Below are 20,521 nucleotides of genomic sequence, written 5' to 3'. Positions count from 1 at the left end.
TTTCTGTTTACTACATTGAGGCTCCACAAAATATTTCATTTGAGAAAAAAATTCTATGACTTTAAAAAAGGAATTTAAAAATTACTGATCTATCTGATATTTTCCAAATGAGCAACTGAATCACAGAGAGATTATATAATTTATTTAAGTAATATATTGGCCAAATATCTTGGTAAAATGGGACATCTTCAGGAACCCAAGTCTCAAGGCAATGCAACAGACCAGATTCAAGACACCAATAACCAAAGATAAGGGTGTTTGTTAACAATTTGCTTGAGCCCCAATTTTTTTTTTAAGAAAACAAATCAGTATTTATTTGATCTCTAGCATGTATTGTGCATATCCATATGAATCTCTAAAAGTTTCCTAATTAAGAAAGAGCCCAAACTTTTAGGATAGCTGGCACTAAGCTTCCAGGTGAAGGTAACACCTGGTCAGAAAGTAGTTTTCAAGGAATAAGATAGGCAGCCATTGTCCTAAGACTCTGGTTTTCCTCCTCTCCCTAACATCCCTTTTCCATCTGTCTGTGGCCTCATCTTTTACATGCTTCTTAAATGTTGATTTACTACAATCTCTGCTTTCTATACTTTTTTCCTCACATGTTTTATTTCTTTGGGTTTGATTACCAACTTGCTAATGAACAGAAATTTCTATCCCCAGCACTTCTCTCCTGCGGGAAGCCGGTCCATCCTTGCTACTTGACACAGTCGCTGCAGGGAAGAAACATCTGCACAGCATATATTTCAAGGGACCTGGCATATATGGCATATTGTTCGTAATATGTTCACTCCCCTTCTTGGCGCTATGTGTTTCAACCAAAGTCACCTCTCCGAGAAGGATGTTTCCCCAGGTAGGGATTTTCCCCTGAAGTTAGGGAGGGAATAAAACCCCTTAACTAAATGCCAGGCAGGTAGTTAATCACTTTAACTATGAACAATCACCCTTAAGCTACATAATCTTTACTCCCTGGAATGAAGATAAGAAACGCCCTAACCTTTGGAATAGAAATTGAGAGGATTAAAATCAACTGGTATAAATACAGATGTAACAAGACAGTAAAACACAGAACTTGGCTGGAGATCCTGGAGGGAGAACCTTGCTCTGCTGAAAGACTGAATGCAACTCCGTGTCCTTCCTTCTTTGCCGACTCTGTCCACATCTTGGGGAACCCCTGGACCTGCTGGGGCTGGACCTCAGCCTCTGGTGCCCGAACAAGGACCCTTAGGCAAGCCCCTTTCCCCAGTGTGGAGAGTTGGCGCTGCGGCCTCCCCTGCTCGGCGCTCTCGGCCCCTCCGCCCGGCCTTACCGAGCCCTTCCGGCACCCTCTCCTCCCTCAGGCCCATCCTGGCCCCGTGAGACAGCTGCCCCCACTTAAGCCACAGCCCTTTTCTCTCCCCTCAGAGCCAGGGCCGGGGCGGGGACAGCAGCAGCAGCAGCAGCAGGAGGAGGAGCCCGGAGGCGGAGGTGGCTGGGGAGCCCATGGCGTACAGTCAGGGAGGCGGCAAAAAGAAAGTCTGCTACTACTGCGATAGTGACATTGGAAACTATTACTATGGACGAGGCCATCCTATGAAACCTCATAGAATCCGCATGACCCATAACTTGGTGCTAAATTATGGCTTATATAGAAAAATGGAAATATATAGGCCCTTTAAAGCCACTGCTGAAGAAATGACAAAATACCACAGTGATGAATACATCAAATTTCTACGTTCAATAAGACCAGATAACATGTCTGAGTACAGTAAGCAGATGCAGAGATTTAATGTTGGAGAAGATTGTCCAGTGTTTGATGGACTCTTTGAGTTTTGTCAGCTCTCAACTGGTGGCTCAGTTGCTGGAGCTGTGAAGTTAAACCGACAACAAACTGATATGGCTGTTAATTGGGCTGGAGGATTACATCATGCTAAGAAATCAGAAGCATCAGGATTCTGTTATGTTAATGATATTGTGCTTGCCATCCTTGAATTACTAAAGTATCACCAGAGAGTCTTATATATTGATATTGATATCCATCATGGTGATGGTGTTGAAGAAGCTTTTTATACAACAGATCGTGTAATGACTGTATCATTCCATAAATACGGGGAATACTTTCCTGGAACAGGAGACTTGAGGGGTATTGGTGCAGGAAAAGGCAAATACTATGCTGTCAATTTTCCAATGAGAGATGGTATAGATGATGAATCTTATGGGCAAATATTTAAGCCTATCATCTCAAAAGTGATGGAGATGTATCAACCTAGGGCTGTGGTGCTACAGTGTGGTGCAGACTCGCTATCTGGTGATAGACTTGGTTGCTTCAATCTGACAGTCAAAGGTCACGCTAAATGTGTAGAAGTTGTAAAAACTTTCAATTTACCATTACTGATGCTTGGGGGAGGTGGATACACTATTCGTAACGTTGCTCGCTGTTGGACATATGAGACTGCAGTTGCCCTTGATTGTGAGATTCCTAATGACTTGCCATATAATGATTATTTTGAGAATTTTGGACCAGACTTCAAACTGCATATTAGTCCTTCAAATATGACAAACCAGAACACTCCAGAATATGTGGAAAAGATAAAACAGCGTTTATTTGAAAATTTACGCATGTTGCCTCATGCACCTGGTGTCCAAATGCAAGCTATTCCAGAAGATGCTGTTCATGAAGACAGTGGAGATGGCCCTAACTGGTTTGGCTCAGTGGATAGAGCATCGGCCTGTGGACTGAAGGGTCCCGGGTTCGATTCCAGTCAAGGGCATGTACCTTGGTTGTGGGTGCATCCCCAGTAGGGGGTGTGCAGGAGGCAGCTGATCGATGTTTCTCTCTCATCAATGTTTCTAACTCTCTATCTCTCTCCTTTCCTCTCTGTAAAAAATCAATAAAATATATTTAAAAAAAAAAAAAAAAAAAAAAAGACAGTGGAGATGAAGATGGAGAAGACCCAGACAAGAGAATTTCTATTCGAGCATCAGACAAACGGATAGCTTGTGATGAAGAATTCTCAGATTCAGAGGATGAAGGAGAAGGAGGTCGTAGAAATGTGGCTGATCATAAGAAAGGAGCAAAGAAAGCTAGAATTGAGGAAGACAAGAAGGAAACAGAAGACAAAAAAGCTGATGTTAAGGAAGAAGATAAATCCAAGGGTATTAGTGGTGAAAAAACAGATACCAAAGGAGCCAAATCAGAACAGCTCAGCAACCCTTGAATTTGAAAGTCTCCAATTTCAGAAAACATTAAAAAATAAGAAAATTAAAAAAACAACAACAAAGTTTCCTTGCAAACATTTCTCCTGACCAAACATGTTGGAGCACTTTCAGAGGGGAGAAGAGGATTCCTGAGCCCTGTGATCATGAATGGATTCAGCCTCGGGCTCCTCCCTGGGAGTTAGGGCCCAGGCGCTGCTTCTGCCTTCAGCTGCATTGTCAGTAGCACCTGGAGCCTCTGGCCTTTAGATGCTTTAGCTCTTCAGTGTTATTATCAGCAAAGAGGGCCATTGAATTTCCATCTCCTGGGCTGCTAAAATCATGATTTGGTAATCAGTTCAGTTAAGAAAAAAATAAAGTCAAAAAATGGTACCTCTCAAATATTAGCAAAGAGGGGGCATAAAAATAAAGTCCATCTTCTGTGAAGCTAGTTCTGAGAAAGATTTCTGTGTCTGAGTTTAATTCCGGAGCAAACTCAAACCTCCCTCCTTGAGATGAGGAGAGCCTCAGCATGCAGCATGAGCGCGCGCGCGCGCGCGCGCACACACACACACACACACACACACACACCATGAGCCTGGCTCTCCCAAGAAATGGTGCATTAATCACCCCTCCCAACTGGTGGGAGTGGGAGAGTGGGGTTGAAATTTAAGACACATCTCAAAATGACCATACATGGGTACATTTTGCCAGGATAATTCAGATTTTAGTTAAAGGAACTAATGGGAAAATACAAGCAGGCCGATACAAAGGGTTTTACAAAACTCAAATTTGAGATTTTATTAATTTCCTGGGTCTGCTGCAACAAAGTACCAGTAACTGGGTGGCTTAAGACAACAGTGATTTACCGTCTCACAGTTCTGGAAGTCAAAAATCTGAGATCAAAGCAGGGTTTGTTTTTTTCTGGGGACTCTGAGGGACAATCTGTTGCATCCTCTCTCCTAGCTTCTAGTGGTTTCTGGCAACCCTTGGTGTTCCTTGGCTTGTAGATGCATCACTCCAATGGAGATTCCAATGTGAAGTCTTCAACTCTGTAAACTCACTTTTTTAAGAGACTCACTTTTTTAAGGGACATCAGTCATATTTGATTTAGAGCCCACATTACTCCAGTATGACCTCATCTTAATTTGATTAAACTTGCAAAGACCTTATTTCCAAGTAAGGTTGTATTCATAGGTTCTGGGTAGATGTGATTTGGGGAAGGACACTATTCAACCCAACACAGAGACTGCTCTGTGTTGGAAAACACGAGAGCCATTGTTAAGGTCCCCATCAGCAGGACATACTGTTGCTTAGGGGTCCATGCTAATGGTAGAGTGTGCTACACCTGCTGCGGCTAAGTTAATCTATGTCTTATTTTAAAAATATGCACTATACATAATCTTAAATGATTGCTTTCTCTTCAATTAATATTGTTACCTCCCCTTCCCCAAGGATTGGCTTGTCCTCTTTCTGAAAACAATTATCATGGGGATCAAGCATTTTCTCCTTTAGAAGTTTAATTGAGGAAGAAATCCCAGATATTTATACCTACCAACCTTTTTTTGCAACTAACTCTGGTAATGTGTACATTTCCCAGTAGTTTGAACCTGATAGAATATATATTTTCTCTTTTCTTAGAAATTATAATTGATCATTGATCTGTGCTTCAAGCCTGGACTTTGAACAAAAGCAGAAATTGGATGAGAACACCACTCTTCCTCTATTGAATATAGCACTATAACTATTTCTTTTGCCTCTTGTTTCTCATGAGTCATTATTTTGCTAATAACAGTACTGTCCTACTTACTTCCAGAGAGAAAAATTCTTGTCATTGTACTAAGATGTATCCAAAAATGAACTCCTGCTGTCTGTCTTTAATAGATTCAATAAAATTAATTTAATGGACGGGTAGTTCTTGGTCAGCATTCCCAAAGGGCTTTTCTCAGAACACTAATATCTTATGAGATGGTATTTGATGCTATATGATAAAAAGGTGTCCTTGGTCAGACTAGTTCTGTAAATACTGGATTTTAAACACATTCTAGAGATTCATAATGCACATTAGCAAACCAGAGACCCACAAAGTGGTCACAATAAAGAAATTTAGAAATCTAAATAGTTCTACCCAGTGTTTCCTTTAAAAAGAACACTTCCAAATCCTTTTCTAACATGTAAACAATTTGAAAAACACTGCTGTATCCTTTAGATGGAGAAAGAAACAGATATTTATGGGATAGCAGGTACTGGTAGATGAGCTCGCCTGAAGAATTAGATGATTGATAGCTGCTCTTTCATTTCGTTGTTTGCGTCACTATTTCATCCGAGTACAGCTGCTCAGGAGGCATCAGGATGTCATGACAGAAAGACAGCAGAATGTTTCTTACTATAAGAACAGAATTCATTCCTTTGTTAAAAACAAACAAACCACTAGACTTTATTTTTAGAGCAGTGTTAGGTTCACAGAAAAGTAGAGTGGAAGGCACAGACATTTCCCATATACTCCCTGCCCCCACATTAACTCAGCCTCCTGCACTATCAAAATCTGCACCAGAGTAACACGTTTGTTACCATCCATGAACTGACATTGACACAGCATTATCATCCAGAGTCCCTAGTTTACATTAAGGTTCTCTCTGGATTTGGACAAATATAAAATGACATGTTTCTACCATTATAGTATCATAAAGAATACTTTCACTGTCCCCCGCGCCCCCAAATCCTAGGTGCTCGGCTTTTTCATACCTCCCTCCCCACAATTGTTGATTCTTTTGTCTCCATAGTTTTTGTCTTTTCCGGAGTATCATGTTGTTGGAATCATATAGTATGTATCCATTTCAGATTGGCTTCTTTCACTTAGTAATCTGCATTTAAAGCTCCTCCCTGAGATCTCATAGGAGATTTGAGAAACATTTTTAAGCTTCTTCAGTCTCAGTTTACTAGCTGCAAATGAGGCTAATTCTACTTATGTTGCTGAAATGCTGTAGGGATCCAATGAAATGATGTATTCAAAGAGCTTGGCAAAATGCCTAGAACATTTTACAGACTTAAAACATGAGGGTTACTGACTGCTCCTTGCTAAGATAAAGGGAGCTCACTCCAGGTGGGCAGGTTGGAGTCCAAGGGGAGAAGGGCAGGGTCAGTGCATGGCTTTGGCCCACTGAGATAGCTCGATGCATACTAGTTTACATGTCTACTTCATTCACTCAGTCAAGAAGCACACACTGCTCTAGGTGCTTAAGATACATCAATGAACAAAGCAGACAAAGATCCCTGACCAAAGACTTTCTATGTTAGCCGAGAAAGACACACAATAAAGAATTGGCTAAATAAAGAAAGAAAACATCTCATATGTTAGAAGTAATAAGTACTACAAATAACAGAAAAGTGGAGTAGTGCAATGAGACCAAGTGTGCGGGGGGGAAGGACAGCTTGTATTTCAATAATGTGGTCAGGATAATGTCTACACATGTCCCTGGAGGAGGCGAGGGAAGTTAAGGGAAGAGCTTGAAAGAAGAGCACTGGAAGGCAGAAGACAGATTTGGGAAGAATCCAAGGCAAGAGGATGCCTCATCCTATGAAGGCCATCGGGAGGACTTGAGCTTTATTCTGAAGGAAATGGGGAGGAAACCCTGATGGTTCTGACACAGTTCAACCCATGAGATTCTTCATATTAAGGAGGGACTTGATCTCATTCACACTTTAAGACATATTCTCTAGCTGCTCTGTTGAGAATTGAAAGTAAAAAAGGCAAGGGTGGAAGGAGGAAAACATTTACAAAGTTATTACATTAATTCAAGCATGACATGGTGAAGGCTGGTGCTAGAGCAACAGCACAGGAGAAAGTAGAGTGTCGGAATTCTGTATTTATTAAGACAGCAGCAATAGGATTTTCTGAAAGATTTCTGAAATATGGGATGTGGTGGTGAGAGACAACGTGGACTCAGGAATTACTCTGGGTTTTTTAACCTGAGCTAAAGGATGGAGTTGAACTAAAGGATGAGCTAAGATTGAAGTTGAGCTAAGGATGGAGTTGAACTCAAAAATGAAGTTGCCACTAACCATGATGGGATTTCATGTTAATGATGATGGTCATTAACATAATCTTAGCATATTTACTCGATTTTAGACTTGGCCATGGTCCAAAAAGGAAGTAGTTTTAAAGTATAGCAGAGTCAATGCAGAATTTAGCAGCTGGAGGGGAAAAATCTTGATGTCACTATTCTTATTTTGAGCAGTGCTGCCATTTGTTACCCAGCTGCCTGGGGTTCAGTAGTGACTACCATAACATTCTTTCAGGGAAAATTCTTGGGCATGGAGTTATTAGTTAGAGAAAAACTGAACTTCTAGTGAGTTTCAATTGAATACTTAGCACTAAAACTGCAGGAGCTCACTGCATGTTGTAGCTAATAGAAAAACAAAAGTATGAGAAATGGTAATAGCAGTTCTTGAGTTTATAATGCCATATCATGACTTTAAGAGGTAAAGGTATATTTATTTCTGTCTGGATAAAAAGGCAGTAGTTTAGAAGTGGGCATAATTATAAAAGTGTTTTAGCTAAGGACAAAGCAATTTAATTTCCAAACACTATTAAAGTTATTTCCTGAGTTGTTATTCCTTAAGCCACCAAGAAGATGATAATGCATTTTACCAGCAGTGCAAAATCTGGTACATTATGGTCTTTAGCTTTTGTTTCTGTTTAAGATGTACTTATAATTATTTTTCTCTCTTAGACCATATAAATTCCTTTCTACAAAGTGTTTACACAAGGAGTTTTCATGAATTTTCTGCATAGCTTGCCAAGTTCCTCACCAGTTTTTTTTTATATCTTTTTCTTAAGATGATATATACAAAAATATTTTGGTGGGCAACAAAGATATATTCTTGTGTAAAATATCAATAATCATTCAGTAGTTATGATTTATTTATTCATTCAATCCATACACACATTGATCACTTAACATAAAATAGACATTGTGCCTGGCTCTGAGGATATCCCCAAATAGGTATACAAAATAAAATTTTAATAAAAACAGTTTGAAAAATCCAATAATATAAGAATGGTACAATGGTAACACAGAATGAGGCATGACCAATTGCCTCTGGAGGGATGGGAAAAGTGATAACTGAGCTAGGTCTTCAATGAAGAATAAGGACTTTCCATACATTTAGTGGGGGAGAGGGCATATGAAACAAGCTCCTGCAAAGATAAGATAGCATGAGATACAGGGTTTATTTGAAGAATTGAACATGTAGTATATAATTAAAGGAGCTTATGAAAAGTTCCTGAAAATATGAAGTCTTATGGGTTGAACCATGTCCCCTAAAAATGCATATGTTGAACTCCTAACTCCAGCACCTCAGAATGTGACCTTGATTGGAAACAGGGTCATTGCAGATGTGAACGGTTAAGATGAAGTCATTAGAGTGAACCCTAATACCATATGACTGGTGTTCTTATAATAAGGGGGATTTAGGACATAAAGACAGACACACACACACAGGGAGAATGCCATGGGCCATGGGCTGCTATAAGAGAATACCATAGTATTCATAGTAAACATCAGTGATTTATTTCTCACAGTTCTGGAGGCTGGAAAGTCCAAGACAAAGGAGCCAGCTGATTTGATATCTAGTGAGGGTCAGCTGCCTGGTCCATAGGTAGCCAGCTTCTTGCTGTCTTCTCACATGGTGGAAGGGGAAGCTTCCTGTGGTCTCTTTTATAAGGGCGCTAATCCCATTCATGAGGGCCCCACCCACTAAGGGTGGGCAAAAACATCAAAGCAAAGAAAGCATCTTCTAGGAGAGAATAGCAGGGCGTGTTCTGAAAAGTGATTAGAAGATGGCCTGGCTAAGGTGGAACAGGGTGGGAATAGAGCTATAGGCAGAGGAAAGAGCAGGTGCAAAGGTGGAGATCGCATGGCATGTCTAGGAAGCAGTGAGCTGGGTATATATGTGGTGTGGAGACATGGCATGTGAGGCGGTAGGAAAGGAAATTGGAGAGATAACAAGGGGCCAGGTCATGAAGGGTTGATGCCATACTAAGGAATTAGGATGTTTGGCAGAAGGCACTGCCAAGGTGTTAAAGAACTTAAAGCTAGGAAATCACATGATTAGATTTTTGTGATTTAGAACAGCCATGTTTTTAGCAATTGTGAAGCTGGTGCAGACAGGAGCAGGGAGGCAGGCAGGTCAGGAGTCTGAGGAGTAATCCAGCAAGGGCTTGAATACGGGCAGAGCTCCAAAGTCTTCAGATGAACAAGCACTTCCAGGGGCTGCTCTCCGGTCCGTGTGGATACCAGCACTTGACACCTGCAGTTTAACCCAAACCTTGAAGTATTTGATTGTTACATTCAAATATGAAGAACATTGTTTTAGGTAAGATCTAAAGATCCTGCTTCCGTATCTGGAGTTCATGATCCCCAAATTAAGGATATAGGTGTGCTTATCATCCATCTCACAAATTATCTAAGTGACAGGTGTCATCTGAGATAGACTCACTTCCACTGAGACTAACCAGGAAAATTACGAACTCACTCCATTGCATATACCTAAGCTACAAATGGAAGTAAACAAGCTCTCTGACTCTCAACTGTTGAATCAAATATTTCCAGTTCTATTGAGTCTTGTGATTATGAAGGATGGGATTTTTGCATTCTGATTTTGAAAATATAAAATGTTATTCTAAAAATTTTTATCCTGAAATCTGCCAGACACCAATTACAAACTGTATTGACCCTGGCATTGAGCCTAATAAGCCTGACCTCAAAGATACAGAAGGGAGAAAAGGATGCATACCAAGGGGCCTCAAAAGCCAGATGGATGATTTTATGCCTGTTAACTGACTTTTTGTGGTATTTCAAAAAATAGCAGTTACAGCCAGAAGAGGACAAAATTCTATTGGCAATTAACCTATAATCATTTAGGAAAACTATAACAAGTGGAGAAAAACATTATACTAATGGATTGATGCAGCATCTTCTCTTAACTTATACTTTATCCAATCAGTCATCAATGTGTGTGAGTTAATGAGTGCCCTAGTCTTTATTTTACAGAGTAGGTAGTAATAAGTACTTTGTAGAAAGCTGACAATAGGACAATGACTAAGTCTTAGAGTACAAGTGTCTAGTAAGCAGACTAGTCCTCACTAAAGGGCCCAGCATCCCTAAGGATTGTCTAGTTGACCTCATTTTTGAGACCCCTACCTTATTTCATCACATCATTGGGATTCATGCAGAGCCCGTCCAGAACTCAAAACATTTTAAAGAATTCAGATCTTATATTGTGGCACATGTATACGACGGAATATTACTCAATCATGAGAAAGAAGGAAATCTTGTCATTTACAACAGCATGGATGGACCTTTCAGGTATTGTGTTAAGTGAACTAAGTCAGAGAAAGACAAACAGTGTATGATGTCACATACATTTGGAATCTAAAAAAGCCGAACTCATGAAATTAGAGATTGTCATAGGGGCTATGAGGGGCTAAGGAGTGATAAAAATGAGAAGATATTGGTCAAAGGGTATAGACTTCCAGTCATAAATGCAGGCTTGTGATTCTAGTTAAGAATACTATATTATATACTTGAAAGTTGCTAGCAGAGTAAATCTTAAAACATTCTCACTACAAAAAAAAAAAAAAAAAGAAAAAAAGAAAGAAATGGTAATCCAAACCCAAATAAACAGAAGGAATTAAAACCTTATACAATTGAGTCCCCACATGCCCCTCATCCTATTTCATCTCATGCCCCCTCATCTCATTCATCTCTCACTTCTTCAATCTTAGGTAACTATTGCTTTCTCGGGAAAATGTTTTCTACTCATCCATGTCACTGCCCTGTTATAGTCACCATGACACTGAACTTCTCAGACTTCTAACTACAGGGAGCATAAGTAATTCATCCCTACATGCTCCTGGAAGCCACACTTCCCACCGGCATAGACCCTCTGCTTTGATTGGTTACTTAGAGTTACTCAAAACTAAATGAAACGTTCTTCAAATATTTGGATACTGTGGATAAGTTCTCTCGTTCCTTTTCCTCCTTAAGCTAAAGGATCCCAGGGGTTCAGTCATATTTTGTGATATGATTCACAGATCTCTGCCATCTGCCTTTGGGCATATCTTTGTTTGCTAACTGAACACAATACAATAGATAGAATGAAACAAAAATGAGCCATCTACATTACAGTCTTTTTTTCAGCTTAGCTCTAAGCATGTCTTAGTCAATCCTTAGTTGAAACAGTGACTGTCCAAGTGCTCAGCACCGGGTTAAGAGTAAGTACTAATTACTAATTTGTTCAGTTAGTGACTTAACTTTAAAGGTTGACTCTTCCTATTTCCCTGAACTGCTCTTTTGCTGAGTCATAGGCATAATCTTCATTTGAGAACAGTGTTATTTCTCAAGTAATTGTTCTCATGCACAGGTCTGACTGTTCTCAGAAATTTATAACAAATCCATGAAGACCCTTGCAAATAGATTTTTTTAATACACATTCAATGTAAGCCAACTAATGAGTTATCTAAATATCAAGAGATGTCATTAAAGTAATCATTTATCATCAAAGTGTCACTTCCTGAGGGAAAACATGTTTGTGAGGACTTTGGGCATAAAAATAAGAAAAATATAGAGATATCATATAAAAAGAAAATTAATGACTGCTTTAGAGACTAACAGCTTTAAAAAAAACTTCACCTCCTTCACACTTCCCTAGGTGGCACAAATTTGGATACCCTTCATCTACCTGACAATATTTATTCAGTACAATAGGTAATTGTATGTAATTGATGGATAGAATCAATTTTTTGACATGACAAGGTAAATGTTTAATCAATATTTGCTGAATTGAATTGTAATGACCAGACCAACCACTTACAGCTACATTTATAAATCATCTTTAGAGTGAGTTCATGTAAACCATGGAGATATGGAAAAAATACTTGTTGAAAATATGGGCCTTGAGTGTGTGGCTTTATAAACAAATCTGACTATTATGCATATATATTACTCTTCTTTTCTAAACCTTAATTCTTTTTCTATAAAATGAGGCTAATATACCTTCATTAAATTGTTGTGAGAAGTAAATGACTGAAATAATTTAGCAAAACACTTAGCTAAATGTTTGGCAATAGAAAATCTTCAACTATAGCAATATTATGTACAATAATAAATCTGCAAATAGCCAATCTGTCTGGCCATTTCTATCTTGCCTAGAGTTCTAAAGAAACTAAAATATTTTCACTGGAAATTTCCGATGCTTACATTAGAAGGTAATAAAAATGGTAATAATACCAGTAGTAAATGATTATATAGTGCTAGGCAGGATTCTAAGAATTTTATATTTGTTAATCTGATCAACATAAGAGAAGGAATTTATTATCCTTACCCCACTTGACTGCTTCAATAAATGCATAATCTAGCAAGAAACAAATAACATTTGATTTAAGATTTAGTTTATCTACTTATGTAGTACATCTTAACATTGTCTATTTAGAAATGCGGTAATTATGTACTTAGTAAGTTTTTAGTAATCTCTTTAGTAATTTATTTAGAAACTATTTCATAAGTTAGCTTGTTCATGCATATTTTTTTCAAACAGTAAACAATTTTAATGTTCTTTACTTCTGTGCTTCAGGCTCTTTATCACTGGCACAAATCCCCTTTACAGTTTAGAGATGTTGAGGATTGAATAAGCAAGTGTGTGAAGCACAACACCCAGACATAATTGCCAGTGTCCTTATTTTCTATGTGCAATATAGATTTCCATAGGCATTGAGAAAAGAAAATCATCTTAAATATATCCTTCTTCTAAATTAGTTATTTCTGAGAGAAACCAAGATGGCGGCATAGGTTAACGCCGGAGTTTGCTGCCTCGAACAACCACTTCAAAAATACAACTAAAAGACAGAACGGACATCATCCAGAACCACAGGAAGGCTGGCTGAATGGAAGTTCTACAAATAGGAGGAACCGAGAATCAGAGGAGGCGCAGTGCTGAAGTAAAATACTAAGGTGCGGAGTGGGAGAGGCGTGGGCTGGTGGCTGAGGGCGTGATTGTCTGTTTCAATCCGGAGGGAGCCTCAGACTCAGAGCTCCAGATCCGGGCGAGTCTCTAGGGACCCAGACTCAAACGGGGGAAGCAGGACTGTCTGGCTACGGTCCCTCCGAGGTTTGCAGCTGTTGCTGGGACAGAGAGGCAGAGCCCCTGGGGACAGACTGAGAGCAGCCATAACTGCTCCCTCCTCCGCCCTGTTGATCCGTGGGACCCGCCCCACCCAAGCCCTGCACAGAGCCATTTGCCGGATAGCCTCAGGCAAAGGCTAGATTAGCACCTCCCTAGAGCAACCATAACTGCTCCCTCCTCCGCCCTGTTGATCCGTGGGACCCGCCCCACCCAAGCCCTGCACAAAGCCATTTGCCGGATAGCCTCAGGCAAAGGCTAGATTAGCACCTCCCTAGAGGACACAAGTTCTTCCACTGCAAACACAGCTAATTATCACAGCCAGTCGGCCTGGAGGTCAAATCCCTCTAGTATTAATTATAACAATCAAGGCTTAACTACAACAAGACTTCGAACAAAGACCACTAGGGGGTGTACCAAGAAAGCGTAAAAAAATGCGGAGACAAAGAAACAGGACAAAACTATCAAGGGAGGATATTGAGTTCAGAACCACACTTTTGAGGTCTCTCGAGAGGCTTCTAGAGTCTGTCGATAAACTTGATGAGATATACAGGAAATCTAATGAGACTCTCGATGGTGTGATAAAGAACCAACTAGAAATTAAGCATACACTGACTGAAATAAAGAATATTATACAGACTTCCAACAGCAGACCAGAGGAGCGCAAGAATCAAGTCAAAGATTTGAAATGCGAAGAAGCGAGAAACACCCAACCGGAAAAACAAAATGAAAAAAGAACCCAAAAATACAAAGATAGTGTAAGGAGCCTCTGGGACAGCTTCAAACGTACCAACATCAGAATAATAGGGGTACCAGAAGATGAGAGAGAGCAAGATATTGAAAACCTATTTGAAGAAATAATGACAGAAAACTTCCCTCACCTGGTGAAAGAAATAGACTTACAGGTCCAGGAAGCGCAGAGAACCCCAAACAAAAGGAATCCAAAGAGGACCACACCAAGACACATCATCATTAAAATGCCAAGAGCAAAAGACAAAGAGAGAATCTTAAAAGCAGCAAGAGAAAGAAACTCAGTTACCTACAAGGGAATACCCATATGACTGTCAGCTGATTTCTCAACAGAAACTTTGCAGGCCAGAAGGGAGTGGCAAGAAATATTCAAAGTGATGAATAGCAAGAACCTACAACCAAGAGTACTTTATCCAGCAAAGCTATCATTCAGAATTGAAGGTCAGATAAAGAGCTTCACAGATAAGGAAAAGCTAAAGGAGTTCATCACCACCAAACCAGTATTATATGAAATGCTGAAAGGTATCCTTTAAGAAGAGGAAGAAGAAGAAAAAGGTAAAGATACAAATTATGAACAACAAATATGCATCTATCAACAAATGAATCTAAGAATCAAGTGAATAAATAACCTGATGTACAGAATGAACTGGTGATTATAATAGAATCAGGGACATAGAAAGGGAATGGACTGACTATTCTTGGGGGGAAAAGGGGTGTGGGAGATGCGGGAAGAGACTGGACAAAAATTGTGCACCTATGGATGAGGACAATGGGTGGGGAGTGAGGGCGGAGGGTGGGGTGGGAGCTGGAAGGAGGGGAGTTAGGGGGGGAAAAACGAGGAACAAATGTAATAATCTGAACAATAAAGATTTAAAAAAAAAAAGAAAAAAAAATAAATTAGTTATTTCTAAGAGAATCGAATGTTCTTCTTGTATTCTAAAATCTATAATCCTGAACTACAGATGAGTTCATCAAGGTGCTGGTAGTCCCCACCATCATCATTTACCTCAACAGGGTATCCCTCTGGTTAGCTTTGCTTGGGTCCTTCTGTTCTGGCCCTTGTCTCACAAGTACAGTTGAAACTAAGAGGTTTTCAGGGAAAGCACAGAAACACCATGAGCCAGGCAGCCCCCAAATCAATCAAGTAATGCTCTGATGGGGTGGCATCACCCTCAGTTTGAATCGTCGATGTGCAGTCTAGTCAGGCCATGCATCTTTTAAAAAGATTTTATTAAAGGTCTTTATAGAGCAACATCCAGACTCCAGATTCAGCTGCCAAGGAGACCCTGTTTTGCTGTGCTAGTGGCGGGGGTATGGCAGGCAGCTTTGGCTTCCCACCCCTCTGTCCCGACATGGGGGTGGGCAATATCTCATCTTTGGGTTCCACAAAGCTCACATGTGGAAGGGGCTTCTTAGGGCCAATCTTACCAGTTGAGTCCTAAGGAAACAAGATCTTCACTTTGAGGCCCAGCACGCCCTGTGGGAGGAGCACATGGCGCCCGGCAGTGTCGACGTAGTAGTTAAGAGGATCCCTGCTGTGGATCATCAAACCATCGACAAACTCCATGGATTTAGCCCTCTGTCCTCAGTTTCCCAGACACCACGCCCTCACAGCCTTTGGCCCCCACTTTCCATGATGTCACTTATAAGGGACCTCTCAGATTTTATTTCCAGTGCCAGTTATTGGCATACTTCTTGTTTCGTGTTATTTACATTTTATGACAGTGCTGCTTACTAGTTAGATTTTAGGCCTTAAAGGGCGGGGATCTTATCTTATGCCAGCTTATTATGTTGCTGATAACTGAGCTAGGTCTTCAATGAAGAATAAGGACTTTCCATACATTTAGTAGGGGAGAGGGCATATGATGGTCATTAACATAATGACAAAGACATTTTCTTAAATGTCTTCTTAAAGAGAATCTGCCATGGTCCAGGGATGGGTTTCCTCCGACTTAGGGATAAAAGCAGTGAGCTGGCTTACATTGGCCTGTAAGAGCCAATTGTTCAATTTTCAAGAATTTTACAAACCAGTGGGTATTAGGTTGGTAGCTTGAAATAAGCCTTCGTGGGATTACTTGCACCACAAAATTGACAAACACTACAAGTCTGCCTCTTATCCCAAGAGCCAGTTGCTGACCATTTATCCGTACACCACTGGTTTGGAGACTCAGAGTAGAATAGATTAAGCTCAAATCAGTTCTAAATTATGTAAACACATTTGGAACAACTACCTGCTTATAAAATTAAAGCAAATGAAAACCTTTTATTTCAATAAGAACTTATTTCAAATATTTCTACTTATTTCCTATTTTAAAAGAATGTATCTTTAATAAAATAATTTTTTTTAAAGCAACGAGGGTATGCTCCTTTCTGACAACCTAGAATCTATACTCAGCAGAATTGTATTGAAAAAGCAGTCAAATAGAGGCTTTTCAGATGCACAAAATCTGAAAGAAATTAACACCAGGAAAATGACACTACAAAAAAGAATTCCTGATCAGTAACCCTGCAATACCAGAAATATTAAAAGAAATCTTTCCATCCTGGCCAGTGTGGCTAAGTTGGTTGGGCACTGAAGGGTTGCTGGTTCAATTCCTTGTCAGGGCATATGCCCTGGTTCAAGGCTCAATTCCCAGTAGGTGGTGTGCAGGAGGCAGCTGATGGTTGTTTCTTTCTCACAGTGATGTTTTTCTCTCTCTCCTTTACTCTCTTTCTAAAAACCAATAAAGAAAAAAGCTTTTAAATCTCAATAAACTTTAACAAAAGAAAGGAAACTTTCAGATAGAGGAAAAGTAATACCAGATGAAAATGTGGATCCTCACAAAAGAATGACTAGCACAGGGAAAGTCAACTATATTGAGTATCACTTTTTTTCTCCCATAATTTCAAACTATTTCAAAGGTAATTGTTTAAACAAAAGTAATCATGCATTTGTGGAGCTTCTAATATCCATAACAGTAAAATCTATGACAAAAATAGCAAAAAAGCCAAAAGGGAAGGAATGGAAGTATACTCTTGTAAGAGTCTTATACTATGAAGTGGTATGATATTACTTCCAGAAAGACGTCAATAAGATGTATACCACCAGTTGGTAAACTACAGCTCACAGATCAATCTGGCTCACAGCCTGTTTTGCATGGTCTGTACGCTAGAAAGGATTTTATATTTTTAAAATTAAAGAAAAGTAAATATGTAACAAAGATCATATGTGGCCACAAGTCTAAAACATTTATTAGGTGGCCCTTCACAGAAAAAGATTGCGAACTTCTGATGTATGTTAGAAATTCTAATGTAACCACAAAGTTAACAATGTGAACAATTATAACTAATAAACCAACAAAGGAGATACAGTACAATCAGAAAAAATACTCAATATAGAAGTCCTTAAAAAATAAGAGAAAGGGAAAAAACCATGAAAGTAAATGATCTAAACACCATAAAGGACAGAGATGATCAAGTAAGTAAAAACATATGAGATCCAAAAGTATGCTGTCTATAAAAGAAGTGAACTTTAAATATAAAAGTACAGAAAGTCAAGATTGCTCTCAACAAGGAGTGGGCCAGGGAAAAAATACAAAAGGTTAAAAGGATGAAATAATATACACCATGCTAACATTGTTAAAGGAATACTAGAGTAACCGTATTAAAATCAGACAAGGTAGATTTCCAACTAAATTTCCAGGAAAAAGCGAGGAACCCTGCATACTGATAAAAAGATCACCTCCTTAGGAGGATATGATAATGCTACATATTTATATAACTAACAACATAGCTTCAAAAGCAAAAGCTAACAGAACTTCCAGGAGTAATAGAAAAAATCCTCAAAGACAGCCTGTGATTTTAGCATCCTTCTCTCAACAATTGATCGAACAAGTAAATGGCAAATCATTAATAACATAGAAGACTTCAAAACGTTTTACCAATTGAACCTAATTGTATTTACAGAACACTCCATTCAATGACAGCAAAACATGTTGTTGTTGTTTTCAAATGCACCTGGACATTTTCCAACAACTAGAATGAATCGAAAAATCATTATGTATTAGACACTTTTCTAAGCTGACTTTTAAAAGTGAAGATGGTACTTCCATCGTCCCCATTAATAGACAAATAAATGTTTTCAAAGTCACCAACTCTAAGGCAAAGACTTCAAAAATGAAGCCTGGCCTCAGCATCTCCAGTAAAATGAAGTCTGCACAGTCCTTTGATCTTGAGATTCAAGCATCATACCCCCCTGTTGGGTCAGTTTCATCTTCGTAAGGGCCTCTTTCCCCTTATTTCTCTAGAAAGCTGTGTTTTGTGCTATTTACCTTTTAACGTTGCCTCTTTTCATAAAAGTAAGCCCCTTTTCACTATGAAAGCTGAAAAGCATGAAGCCAACTTTTGGTTGTAGAAGTTAAGAAGCAGTTCTTAAATTGTAATGGAAGCATTCATTCCATGCCCATAGTGTGGTTGCTCTCCCAATCGGATGCACTGGAGGTCCCTGTAGGCCCTGAAGGGGAACCTGGGACAGGACCACATCCTTATAGGTTCTAAGAAGTGGATTTTAGGTCTACCTTGTCAAGCCTTATCAAAAAATGCAGATTCCATATGAATACTGTTTCAAGGAAATGGAAGGCTATTCCTAAGTTGAGAATTTGTTGTTTCCCTAAGCTCTCAGAGCTGAATAATAAATGCAGACCAAACTAAAGTCCTGGTTTGTCACCAGAAAAAAATTAAAAGGAAAAACATGTTTGAATCATATTTAAAATGAAACTTAAGTGAACTATCTCTTAGGATCCTTCCAGTAACAGCCCAAGCGGTACAACCCCTGAGATGTGTCAGGCAGAGTTGGCTAGAATCATACGGATAGTTTTCCATTTGCTGCAAGAGCAGTTTTATGGCTGTGTTGTTTTATCCCTGCTGTTTCACATTAACTAGAAAGCTGGCCTTTACACATTGAGCAAGATGAGGCTACCTAATATCTCCTATGTTAATAGCAATTCATTCTTTGGTGAGCCAAGGTTAACAAAAGAAATGCTTTATGCAAATAGAACATGTGAAAACCCTGGACAAGTTCATTTTCATTTTAAGGGCTCATTGGAAACATTTTCTAATCTATATTCTTATAATAATACTAGAGGCCTGATGCACGAAATTTGTGCAAGAGTAGGCCTTCCTTCCCCCAGCTGCTGGCACCAGCTTCCCTCTGGCACCCAGGACCCGGGCTTCCCTCAGGCATCTGGGACCTGGGCTTCCCTCACAGCCCCGGCTTTGTCTGGAAGGTCGACCAGAAGGATGTCCAGTCTCATTAGCATATTATGCTTTTATTATCCTAGATTTTTAAAGAATGAAGTCAATCTTTGCTGAAAAGGACATTAAATATTTAATTTTTCTTACTATATGCTTAAATTACTTGTAAATATTGCATTTTATAACTTCAAATCATACTTTCTGGGCTGTTTAGTGTAAGTATAATTATTTTGCTTACAAGCATGTTAGCTTCCTGGAGTCATTAAAAATACACACAATCAGTTGTTGAGAATTTGGAGAAAAGGAACCCTTGTGTACTGTTAGTGGGAATGCAGATTGGTGCAGCCACTATGGAAAACAGTATGGAGGGTCCTCAAAAAATTAAAAATTATACTGTCTTATGACCCAGCAATTTGACTTCTGGGTATATATCTGAAGAAACCCAAAACACTAACTAGAAAGAATACATGTACCCCTATGTTCATTGCAGCATTATTTACAATAGCCAAGACATGGAGGCAACCCAAGTGCCCATCAATAGATGAATGGATAAAAAAGTAGTGGTGCATATACAATGGAACATTACTCGGCCATAAAAATGAATGAAATCTTACCATTTGTAACAACATGGATGGACCTAGAGGGTATTAGGCTAAGCAAAATAAGTCAGACAGAGAAAGACAAATACCATGTAATTTCACATATGTATGTGGAATCTAAATAACAAAATAAGTGAACAAATAAAACAGAAACAGACTCATAGATATAGAGAACAGACTGACGGTTGTCAGAATGGAGGCAGGCTGGGTGAAAAAGGTGAAGTACAAATTGTTAGTTATAGAATAGTCATGAGGCTGTAAAGTGCAGCATAGAGACTACAGTCAATATATTGTAATAACTATATATGGTGCCAGGTAGGTACTTGAAATATCGGGGGATCACTTTGTAAAGTATCTGATTATCTAGCCACTATGCTGTGCATCTGAAACTAATACAAAATAATATTGAATATAAACTGTAGCTAAAAAATAAAATTAATAAAATAAAATAAATTCTATTAACTATTAGTGTACAGGAGGTGTGCAGAGATAATAAATTACTGTACAAAATATAGAGCATTTAATAACTGTAAAATTAGGTTATTATAAATAATGAATATCATCTTTGGATAAAGTAAAAATAAATA

The 20,521-nt window shown here is 39.1% G+C and overlaps 1 protein-coding gene and 1 pseudogene across 1 annotated transcript; one reads left to right on the top strand and one right to left on the bottom strand.

Moving 5' to 3' along the window:
- Positions 1-1,479: 1,479 nt before the first annotated feature.
- On the top strand, positions 1,480-3,233 carry LOC138992901 (histone deacetylase 2-like). The gene is made up of 2 exons (XM_070391879.1): positions 1,480-2,659; positions 2,905-3,233. The coding sequence occupies exons 1-2, from the start codon at positions 1,480-1,482 to the stop codon at positions 3,192-3,194; spliced, it is 1,470 nt and encodes a 489-aa protein (XP_070247980.1). The 3' UTR covers positions 3,195-3,233.
- Positions 3,234-15,334: 12,101 nt separating this feature from the next.
- Positions 15,335-18,355, bottom strand: LOC138993493 (small ribosomal subunit protein uS3 pseudogene; annotated as a pseudogene).
- Between the last annotated feature and the right edge of the window lie 2,166 nt (positions 18,356-20,521).

Source organism: Myotis yumanensis, unplaced genomic scaffold (assembly GCF_028538775.1).
Source record: "Myotis yumanensis isolate MYYU_CA2020_CCGP unplaced genomic scaffold, mMyoYum1.0.hap1 SCAF_15, whole genome shotgun sequence".
Taxonomy (NCBI): domain Eukaryota; kingdom Metazoa; phylum Chordata; class Mammalia; order Chiroptera; family Vespertilionidae; genus Myotis; species Myotis yumanensis.
Note: the sequence above shows the minus strand (reverse complement) of the source record. Positions and strands in the feature narration are given on the sequence as shown.

What these genes read in the sequence shown, in the direction of transcription:
- LOC138992901 (XM_070391879.1), top strand. Translation starts at nt 1,480, where the DNA reads ATGGCGTACAGTCAGGGAGGCGGCAAAAAGAAAGTCTGCTACTACTGC. An exon ending in AGATGCTGTTCATGAAGACA is followed by an intron (nt 2,660 to 2,904) that starts GTGGAGATGGCC and finishes AAAAAAAAAAAG; the next exon opens with ACAGTGGAGATGAAGATGGA.